An 11,531-nucleotide genomic window follows, 5' to 3' on the forward strand; every position below is an offset into this window, starting at 1 on the left:
TTTACTTTTTGAGACATGAAAAATATAAAACCCTTGCATAACTGGTAGGGCAATGGGAATCATAGAACATTATCCATTACCTTCTCTAAAACCCAATCTTATCTTTGCAGATTTTATCCGAATCCGACCTGAAATTAAATTATCTATAAATGGAATCATCATTAACAATACTCATTTAGATTGATATCCATTAGATTCCATTGAAATCATCATTCCAAGTTAAAAGAAAATAAGCTAGAAAACTACAAAATAGATAACATTTTTAGGGTGGGAATACCTTTAGAAATTAAAATTTTGAGGGAAAAACCTCGGTTTTTATCTTTAACTTCAAATATATATTAACCCTAGATCTACAGAAAAAAAAAATGTTTTATTTTTTTATTTAATAAAAATTGAAAGCAAGCAAAGAAAAAAATATAAAAACAAATTTAGACCATTTGGAATAAAATTAAAAATATATCTTTTTAATTAAAATCTATTTATCTTATAAATACCCCTACATGTTTTTTAAATTTTTTACAAGAATATTAATTTCTTAAACAACATATTATCATGTTCATTAAAAAAAATTTAATTATAGAAATATTATTTTGACATAAATATATTTTTAAAAAATAGAATGACACACTACTTAAAAATATTTTGACAATATTATTAAACTCGAGTCAATTTAAAAAATCAATTTTAAAACTCTTCAATCCATTTCTTTACCAAACTTATATTTTAAATTAAATAAAATAAAAAAATATGATCAATTTAATATATTCAAACATGATTTTTTTAACATAATCTAACATAATCTAAACTTGGTTTAAATAAAAAAAATTACCATAGTATTAGCTATTTTTATAATCGATGATAATATTTTTGATTAATTTTAGTTAACTATCTAAACCCCTATTAACTCAATTAAATTCAATAACTTTGTTTTTTATAATATATATATATATATATATATGCATGAAAACCACTATATAAAAATTAAAATTGAGTTGTATTTAATATAATAGAATCTGAATACATTATGAATAACTTATTTTAATAAAATTTAATTGAAATTGTAGATGGGGAAATGAAGCTAGACGCTTAGGCCTCTTAAGCCACCACTCATTTTAATTGAGATTATAGAGGGAAAAACACAATAAGGCCAGACGGTCAGGCCTGGTTAACCCACCACACGTGCTTGGCTTGTTAAAAAGAAGGCTAATCCTCTCGCATCTCCATGGAATCTCTCTTCTGGAAATTCCAAGTGATGTTCTTCACAGTTCTTCACTTTCATGAGAAGGATCACAACTGTCTTAATCTTAACTGATCTGGCTTCTGCTTGATCTTAGGATACAGTGCTGAATCTGCGGTTTTTGTCTTTGTTGACGGATGGGTTCAGAATAGCCTGACCTCTCCGTTCTTCTTGATATGCTATTGTGGCTGGATTTTCTGGCGCTGCATAGCTCTTTTGTTGGTTAACTTCAGCACCTGTTCTAGCTATAGGCTCCGTAGTCAACCAATTTTGTTAAGGGATATGTTTCCCTCTCCAGCTTTGCATTGTAATTTGTATGTGTTCCCCTAGATCTTACATGTCTGTATACGTGACTTGCTGGCTTCCCGGCTTTGTTTCTTTTTTATCTTTATATATATTTTTATTTGTCAGAAGAAGATGGACAAATGACCCTCTTTTTTTTTCATTGTTCTTCATTAAGTTTCCTTCTTTTCTCCCTAATCTAGGGATTGAAAAATAAATAAAATAAAATCTTGGATCAAAAACAGAATTCCTAAGAATACAGGGCTGAAATGAATGAGAAGGAAAGATAGATGGACTAGAAAGCGTTTCTTTCGCGAATTTGAGATTGCCCACGTTGTTTCTTTTTCATTGTTCTTCATTAAGTTTCCTTCTTTTCTCCCTAATCTAGGGATTGAAAAATAAATAAAATAAAATCTTGGATCAAAAACAGAATTCCTAAGAATACAGGGCTGAAATGAATGAGAAGGAAAGATAGATGGACTAGAAAGCATTTCTTTCGCGAATTTGAGATTGCCCACGTTGTTTCTAGGTTTACAATTTGATCCTTTACTTTTCAATCTGTATTTCTTACACAATTTCAAACCATGTCCCATGAAGTTAGGTAACAAAAGGATTCAATTAAACAGAGAAAAAGAACAGCATGGGTATTGTTTGCCAACCTGGGTTTTTTAGTGAAGTAGTCTGAGGCATTAGTTGGCAGTTAGCTAACTTGATTATCTCAACTTGAGCACTCAAGATTCCACTACTTAACTTGTAGATTATTTTCAATAATACTGAGAATGCACCCTCCCATGTAACCAGATCGTATTTTAATTAAGAATGAGGTATAAAGCTGAAAGGTGGGTGGGTGGGTGGCTGGTTGCTTGCGTGTTTAGAGTTGACAATTTATTAAAAAAAGAAGGGGGGGAAAACTGTCAATTAGCTTTGTAGATTACAATTTACAGTGTTGTTTTTGTTTTATTTTTTATTTTTTATTATTAATTTTTGTTTTAATTCAGCTATATGTTTTCTGGTTTTATAGAAAATTTATTTTTTTAACTGAACTCAATTATATAGCCGTATTTTTTTATTATTATATGATTAAAAAAATAATTTAGGAAAAAAAACATGTTTTTAAATTTTAGAAAATCTATAGGCTTGCTGACAAGTTTAATTTTTTAAAAAAATTATTTCATTCTTTGATATTAGATTAATTGAGAATTGAGTGTCATAATCTATTTTGTTTTACTTTCTACGAGGTTATCATAGTTTTAAAAAAGGTTTCAGTATTGGTTTGACGATTGATTTTGTAATTGATTGTTTTTATTATCATATAGTTAAATAAATAATAGTTTAGAAAAAAAATAAGTTATTAATCTATTACCTAGTTTGTGAATTCATACGTCGAACTGATTACCCAATTTACAAGTTATCTATTAAACCTGATATTTTTTTTTAAGTTTCTAGTCCTTTATTTTTTTAATTCACTCTTCTTCAATATTGAATTACAATTCATGATATATATATATATATATATATATATCTATATATGTGTGTGTGTGTGTGTGTGTGTGTGTGTGTGTGTGTGTGTGTGTGTTACTTTTTATAAAATTATCACTATCTCAAATAAACATATTTTTTAGAGTTGGTTCTCGATTTTGCAAGCATCTAATATTATTATAAAATTAAATAAAAATAATTTATAAAAACAATAAAGTTTTAAACTCATTAAAGTTCATGGCTCAGATTGCAAGGTGACTGATGTCGATCCAATCTAGTATCATCTCAATATTAAAAAAAAATATCTTAAAATTTTTTAAAGATATGTCATATTTTTACTAGTCATCCAAGTTATCTTTGAACTATTAAATTGAATGATTTATTTTGGATTTATAGTCATACGATTTAATTTAAAATTTGAGCTAAGTAAAAAAATCATATTGTCAAATTTCAAAATCAAACCACTTAATTAGATTTAATAATATAGACAAAAAAATCCATACTTTTAATAATTTTTAAATTTAGAAAAGAAATAATACCACCACTCTAAAGGAATCTAAGGTTTCAAGTAATTATTTTAATACTAGTATAATGGTCCACACTTCATAATGAGTCAATAATATTATTTTTTTTATATGCCAAAAAAATATAAAGAGTAGAGAATATTCTAAGTATCTTGGTCTAGCAGTTAAGTCAGACCAAATAGCATTAGATAGGGTTGTCACGACCCGAATCCCGGATCCATGACCGGCACATAGGCAAGGTTCCCCTCCAAGGTTCCATACCTATGCGAACCCAAACTTACATACAAATTTATCCTAACTCAATCAGAGTTAACGCAGCATTAATAACAAAATCAACTTCATAATATAATTGAATTGTCTTAATACAAGAGTTAATATAATTTCATAGTTTTGGAGCACTAATTAGACATAAAGGAAAATGCACGGATTACAACCAAAAGAGCAGGTTCTGAAGGTCCAACAAAAGTGACCTGCTATCAAGCTATAAGCCTGAAAATGATAAATAATGAGAGTGTGAGTTCAACAACTCAGTGAGTAGATAACATTTAATATATACACAAGAGATAATACAACAATGAGAAATATATATACAAGTATGAATTTAGGTTCTTATAAAAAAGTTTCTCAAATAGGCCATAACAAGAATATCATATGGTAAAATCGTCAGAAAATCAAAATGCAATGAGCATGAGGCTCCGTACTGTGGGATGATCAGTCCACACAGGTTGGTGACTCCCCCGACCAACTAGGGTTCAGATACGATGTGCACAAAGACTAACATTACCCTGTTAGCATGGGTATTCTGACTGACATACCATAGGGTCATAATCATAATCAAACAGACATATTCATATCTCAAGGCTCAACTCATGACATCAATCAAATGAGGAGCTATCAATTCATAAGTCAATCCAAAATACATACTGGTTCATATCAAGAATTCGGATTCAACGAATGATCATGCTTATCATAACAAGGATATTAGTCACCAAATATATTACCAAGAAGCATGATTCAATTCATATTAACAAATCAAATATTTATAATATTTCTCATGCATATGGAAAATTATCCACTCACCTGACTCGAAAGCAAACAGAAAGCAAAAGCAAACACCGAAGAAAATCCTACTGACGTCCTGCCGGTAGAATATCAGGATTATCTGAATACAAAGAAGACATATTCAAGAATGACTCAAAAGAATATATAACCTATTTAATACACTTATTTAAGGATATATTCCATAACCCTATATATTTTTGAACTAATTAGTTATATTCCAAAAACCCAAAAATTAATAGTTTTCTCAAAATCCAATCCATAATAAAATAAATAATAAAATTGGTAATACTTCACTAACTAACCCATCTGCAAAATCTAATATTACAGCTAGGGACTAATCTGTAATTTATTATATTTTTAAGGGTCAAATTGTAACTTAATCCATTTGGAGGACCAAACTAAACTTATCATAAATCCATGAATATACTGAAATTCTGACCATAACCAATCCTCATTTCTGTCCAGATCATCTCATTATACGCCAGGGACCATTCTGGAATTTTATCAAATTTTTAGGGTTAAACGGTAATTTTTGTCAAATTGAAGGACCAAATTGAAAGTGTTAAAATTTCATAACTATACAGGAATTCTGCCCATAATTTATCTTTTATTCTGTTCAGAATCTCGGAATATGCCCCAGGGACCAATCTGTAAATTTTCCAAAGTTTGGGGACTAAACTGTAATTTCCACAAATTATATCATGATTATATTTTCCTACTTATTTATTCAAAATATTACAAGGGTAGTCAAGACCCAATAGCTTTAGATTTGCCTTGGCAGCTAGACCAACAATTTTTGAAAGACAACAATTTTTGAAAGAAAAGACAATGTCTTTCATGTTATTTAAAGTGAATATACATACATACATACATATATATATATATATATATATATATAGATGTCATACTTGCGCAATGCTATAGGCTTGTGGTATGTTTGTGTGTTGTCGTAGATTTGTGGAAAATATAAAATAAAAAATTATATGAGAAAAACTATTGCAAACCACATTAGAGGTGAATAAAAATACTGAAAAACTGATTAAATCGAGAAAATAAAAAAAATAACTGAGAAAACTAAACTATGAAAAAAATTGATTAAACCTATTAGAAAATCATAAAATATTTCTCGTTTGGTTCAATTTTGGTTTTTGGAGTCTGAACCTATTAAATGGAACTGAATCGGCCCGTTTCAACTAAGCTAGCTCTTAAAAAGAAAAAAAAAAAAGAATAAATAACATATTTTCTAACCCTAGATCCAAATCACCATTCTTACTTTCTTAGCCGCCCCCTCTCCGTGTTTCCTATCTCTCATTTCTCATCTTATATGAAAGAAATATGCAAAGAAAGGCTTAAGAATTCTAGTTTTAAGGCTATTATATTACAAAATTTTATAAGTAGTATTTGAAATCGCTTCGTTAGATATTCGAGAACTGGCATTGGCTTTTATCTAGTTCCAATGATTCTTACTTCTAACCAATCTTATTTCACACTTTTCAGGAAATTCCAAAACCCAAGGAAGAAAGGACAATAAATCAAGATCTATTCTAATTGAAGGGGTGCAACGGTACCCTAAGCTCATTGGCCTTGAAGAATAAAAAAGAGAGAACTAGCTAATCTAACTGCAAAGAAAGCATTGCAACAGAGGTTATCTTTTTTTTTTGTTTGTGTAATTTTTTCCTAAATTTAGAGGATCTATCAAAACAAAAATTGAAGTTGATTTTCTGGAAAATTAAAGCAATTATAAAAACAAAGTGCTAAAAAATATGGTCAATAAAAAGTTCAAAAAAAACTCAGTTGCAATAATTTTGATTTGAAGAGGTTTGGACAGAAAAAAAACAAACCAAATTGAAAATGAAATCAATCGGTTTGAACTAGTTTTTAGTTTGGTTTAGTTCCAAAACTAAAAAAAATTCAATTTGGTTGTTTATTTGGATCGAAAATGCTCAACTCTAATCTACAATGTTTTCAATGAAAAAATTATAAAGTTAAATTATTAACTAGATTAATATTTCAAAAATAAAACAAACAAAGAAAATTTTGGAAAAAAATCATAACAAGAAAAAATAAGAAAGGAAAAAATTATGCTGGGAAATATTATAGCAATCTATAGTATTTCATAAGGAAATCTACAATTGTAATTCTCAAGCAGCTTTATATTAAAAATAATAAAATTGATAAGAAAATTAAAAAAATCATAAAAAAAAAAATTATGTGGGGGAAATATTGTAGCAATTTACAATGTTTAAAGAAAAAAACTGCGAAACTAAATTTTTAATCAGCTTAATATAAAAAAAATAAAATTGACAAAAAAACTTCTGAAAAAAAGTGTAAGAAATAAAAAAACATGTGGGGAAATACTGTAGTAATCCACAATGATTTAAAAAAAAACTATAAAGCTAAATTTTCAACTAGCTCCATATTAAAAAAAATAAAATCAACAAAAATAATTCTAAAAAAAAAAACTCAAAAAATTGAAAACAAAAGGAAGAAAATTTTGGAAAAAAAAAACAAGTGGGGAAATTTAAAGTTGAATTCTCAACCAACTCAATATTAAAAAAATTTAACAAAGATAATTTAAAAAAAATTATAACAAAACAAAAATCATATATAAAAATATTATAACAATGTACAATGTTTTAAATAAAAAAACTATAAAGCAATATTTACAAAAATTATTTAAAGAAATTATAAAAAAACTATGTAAGAAACATTATAATAATTCATAATATTTTTTTTAAATTACAGAACAAAATTTCAACTATTTTAATAATAAAATAATCAATAATTTTTTTTTAATAAAAAAAAAAAAAAATCTTACAAAAAATAAAAGCAAGTGGCGTGGGGCAACTACAGTAATGTCCCCACGCGAGTATTGTTAATAATAATAATAAAGGACTGAGGGTCAGTAGGAAATCCGTACAAACAACAAGGTCAGATTCTCCTTCTAATTCTGTTGTACGCAAAAGACAACAATTTGGCGATGCTGGAATGTTTCTGGCTTCACCTTTGCCAGGTTCTCTTTATCCTTTCCTGAAAATACTCGTTGAGCTTCTTCAGGCACATGCTCCCCATATACATGGCTTCAAAACCCGGCAACTCCCTCCATGTGCTAGTCATTAACTTGAAGACATCATGAATTTGCCATTTAATCCTGATGAGTGTTGCTTTTTTTCTCTTTTTTTGTTTTTTTAATGTCCTAATCCAAGGTTCTAAATTGGCTTCTAGATTATTGCAAATGAGGCTACAGAGAAAGAGTTGAATTGCAAATTTATTGCTTAACTCCATGGTAATTAAAATTAAGAATTCATTATATATGCTGTATCTTTTGATGACGATGGGATGCAACAATGCTATTGGCCGCATAGGCATTAAAAATATGCTAATTCGTTGAATAATCCCAGTTTCGAATCTGCTGGCCTCATCGCTGCCGTATCTCTTCCCTCACAGACCATGTCTTCTTGACTAATTAATACTTTTCTTAATATCATTTGCTCTCGTATCCTAGCTAGCTCCTGTGCAGTACTCCATTGCTCATATATAATATGTAGGGATATAGGGCTGGACTAGTGAGGGCATCAACTGACATGCATGTGCTATGATCAATGTAGGACAATGATCAGAACAATTTCCAAACCAGTCTTTTTCTTTATATAGATAGGTAAATATAGTGTTAATGGTGAGGGTGTAGGAAGCTCGCAATCAACATATATATATATATATATATATATATATATATATATATATATATATATAATGCGGTCCCCCAGGTAGCTAGCTATCGTCTTTTCGAACGTAGTCAGAAGCATTTAGACAAGATATGAAGCAAGCTAGAATACAATGGCTAGTGACACAGGATGTGATCGAATTCTGATATTACACTTTGAATATATTACTCGTAAAACTTAAAATGACTCCTTCAATCTTGAAAACCTAGCGAGCTAAAATTCAACCATATAGTCTCAGACCTGGCATATATATTCTGATAGAGCCCATGTTGCCTACAAAGTGGAGTCAGTGAAGGATGGCAGTAATGGGGTTGATTCATCTAACAGCAAGGGACAAGCACAAATGCAGTGTCAACCCAGCTCACGCTCCTTGAATCGGCTGAAAAAGTGGTAAGTGATGACATCAAATTCCACATTTTGATCTCATATACCTTCGCACCAATGTTAGTTGTTCTTCTGTTCCATCTCTTAGTGAAGAATTGTTTTCTCTACAAGCTGTATGGCATCCAAGTTAATCTAGTCGTAAAACGGGGGGAGTGTGGAATTGAGGTCATTCATTCAGTTCTTCTGACATGTCAAGAATAAGCATATAAGCCTCGAGGTCTGCAAGGAGTTTTTCCAGTCTTGCCATTTTAAAGTCCTTAATAAGGTTCTCCTCTTCAACGTGGGTTATGAATTCTAGCTAATTTGTTGACTTGCGATTGTACTAATTTGTGCCGATCACATGACTGTGGCAACCTGACCTGGTCTTGACTGTTGTTTTCTTTTCTCTTACTTGGGTTTGCCTCTTGGTTCCGTTTGAAAACCTTTCCTCAAAGTTTTCCTCGAATCTTTTGGCAGGAGAGGTTCTCTGGCATTTAGAATCAGCTTGGTTCCATTCTATTTTAATTACCGCTCTCATAATACCTGTCTGCTTGAGCTTTAAGCAGCGGCAACCTTCACATAATTTCCCTTTCTGACTTTTAGGATTTAAGCAGCAGTGTTTTGTTTCCAAATCAAAATCATTTCTTTTCAATAAATTCAATAGTGCTTCGGAAGATATAGGCTTCCAGAAAATAAAGATTTGTCAAAGCATTGTTAGAATGAATTCATCTTTTAGCTGTTATCGAGAATTTGGCAATTGAGGCAGTTGATACTGTTTCTCTTGCAGATATAATCCGGCCATAAAGGCTCTTCAAAGCACCCCGTGTCAACTATAACAAAGAATCATTTGAGACAACATGGCTGATGAAAATGGTTTGCAAGGAGATAGAAAGTTTGAGCAGGCTGCTGCAACAACGAGCCATCCAGAAAAGAATGATAACCAACAAGAATCAGAAAAGAGCGAGGAGAAAAAGGAAAGCACTAATGTAGTGCCATATTACAAGCTTTTCTCCTTTGCTGACCCCACAGATTATCTATTAATGTTTGTCGGCACCATTGCTGCAATTGGAAATGGAACCTGCATGCCCACCATGACGATAATATTTGGGCAACTAGTAAATGCATTTGGAAGTACTAGTACGAACATTGAAGAAGTGACTCATGAAGTTTCCCAGGTATAGCTACGATATTCTGCCAACAACTCAAGTCATCCATATCGATGCATCATCTGATACATATGAAATTTCAATATATATTTAAGTTCTTTAACTTGACCTTACATCCACACTAACATTCTGCAGCCTGAGGGTGAATATTCTGTGTAGAAAATTTTGTTCCAAGGGATATTAACCACTACTTGTGATTTGGATTGGTTGAATTTTTAAGGAACTTGCTCTTGCTAATACTATCTGCATATACCTATTGCCTGGTAATACTACCCAACTTTACCTATTGCCTGGTAATCTCCTCAAGGAAGATGATCGCTATGAATTCCTATCCTGTCATGGAACCCATTATTAGCTGTAATTCATCCATATTTTCCATATCCTTAGGTAGCTCTGAAGTTTGTTTACTTGGGACTTGGTGCCATGGTTGCAGCATTCCTTCGTAAGTCCACATTATTATTCACCAGTCATGGCTTAATCCTTAAAAAAGTTGTTATTGAGAACTGAAATACCTGAGTTTGATTTGTACCAGAGGTATCTTGTTGGATGGTCACCGGGGAGAGACAGGCCACGCGAATAAGAAATTTGTACTTGGGAGCCATTCTCAGGCAAGAAATCGGCTTCTTCGATAACGAAACCAATACAGGAGAAATTATTGGGAGGATGTCGGGTGACACTATTCTAATTCAAGATGCCATGGGTGAGAAGGTATTGACATATATTTTCTTAGAAATAAGCTAGTAAATAGAATCTGATGTATCATCTTACTTGTTAATTTTTGTTGCAGGTGGGAAAGTTCTTGCAGCTATTTACAACATTCACCGCAGGTTTTGTCGTAGCCTTTATTAAGGGATGGAAACTTACTCTTGTCATGGCATCTTCCATTCCCCTTCTCGTCCTATCTGGGGCCGTCATGGCCATTACTGTGTCAAAGACGGCATCCCGTGGGCAAACTGCTTATGCACGTGCAGCAAATATCGTGGACCAGTCAATTGGTTCCATCAGAACGGTATGCGCAATTGGATAAGAAATAGTTTCTTTGCCACTTCATTTCAGAATCATGATCATGATGGCCATTTCCAACGCAGGTTGTATCATTTACAGGGGAGAAGCAAGCTGTGGTTCAATACAACAAGTCTTTGACCGAAGCTGTCAAAACTGGAGTGCAAGAGGGCTTGGCTATAGGATTTGGTTTTGGTGTGGTTGCACTTATTGTATTCTCCACTTACGCTTTGGCTGTATGGTTTGGTGCTAAAATGATTCTGAATGACGGATATAATGGAGGAGATGTTATAAATGTAAATTTTGCAGTGTTGACTGGCTCCATGTAAGTTGCAGTCTGCATCTTTTTCATTTTTCTGAAAGATCAATCTCTCATGAGTTGTTTTAATTTTACTTTATTTCTTAAATCATTTTGATTTATTGGTTTGTCAGGTCTCTAGGACAGTCATCTTCTTGTATAAGTGCATTTTCTGCTGGGCGAACTGCAGCGTTTAAGTTGTTCGAGGTAATTGATAGAAAGTCACAAATAGATTCTTACAACAGCAACGGACGGACACTAGATGATATTCAGGGAGATATAGAACTGAAGGATATTCATTTCAGTTATCCAGCAAGACCTGATGAGAAAATATTCAATGGCTTCTCTCTCGCAATACCTCCTGGTACAACTGCAGCTTTGGTTGGAAAGAGT

The 11,531-nt window shown here is 31.5% G+C and overlaps 1 protein-coding gene across 1 annotated transcript in view; it reads left to right on the forward strand.

The window, feature by feature from the left end:
* The first annotated feature begins 9,002 nt into the window (after positions 1–9,002).
* LOC105107188 (ABC transporter B family member 4-like) overlaps positions 9,003–11,531 on the forward strand; it is a 6,214-nt gene continuing 3,685 nt past the window's right edge. The window contains exons 1-7 of the mRNA XM_011001022.1: positions 9,003–9,149; positions 9,460–9,847; positions 10,226–10,280; positions 10,371–10,546; positions 10,626–10,847; positions 10,927–11,165; positions 11,273–11,531. Coding sequence (XP_010999324.1) covers positions 9,530–9,847; positions 10,226–10,280; positions 10,371–10,546; positions 10,626–10,847; positions 10,927–11,165; positions 11,273–11,531 — 1,269 coding nt within the window. The 5' untranslated portion in view covers positions 9,003–9,149; positions 9,460–9,529. The remainder of the gene's footprint in view (positions 9,150–9,459; positions 9,848–10,225; positions 10,281–10,370; positions 10,547–10,625; positions 10,848–10,926; positions 11,166–11,272) is intronic.

The sequence above is a fragment of the Populus euphratica genome, unplaced genomic scaffold, assembly GCF_000495115.2.
Source record: "Populus euphratica unplaced genomic scaffold, PopEup_1.0 scaffold151.1, whole genome shotgun sequence".
In the NCBI taxonomy this organism is placed as follows: domain Eukaryota; kingdom Viridiplantae; phylum Streptophyta; class Magnoliopsida; order Malpighiales; family Salicaceae; genus Populus; species Populus euphratica.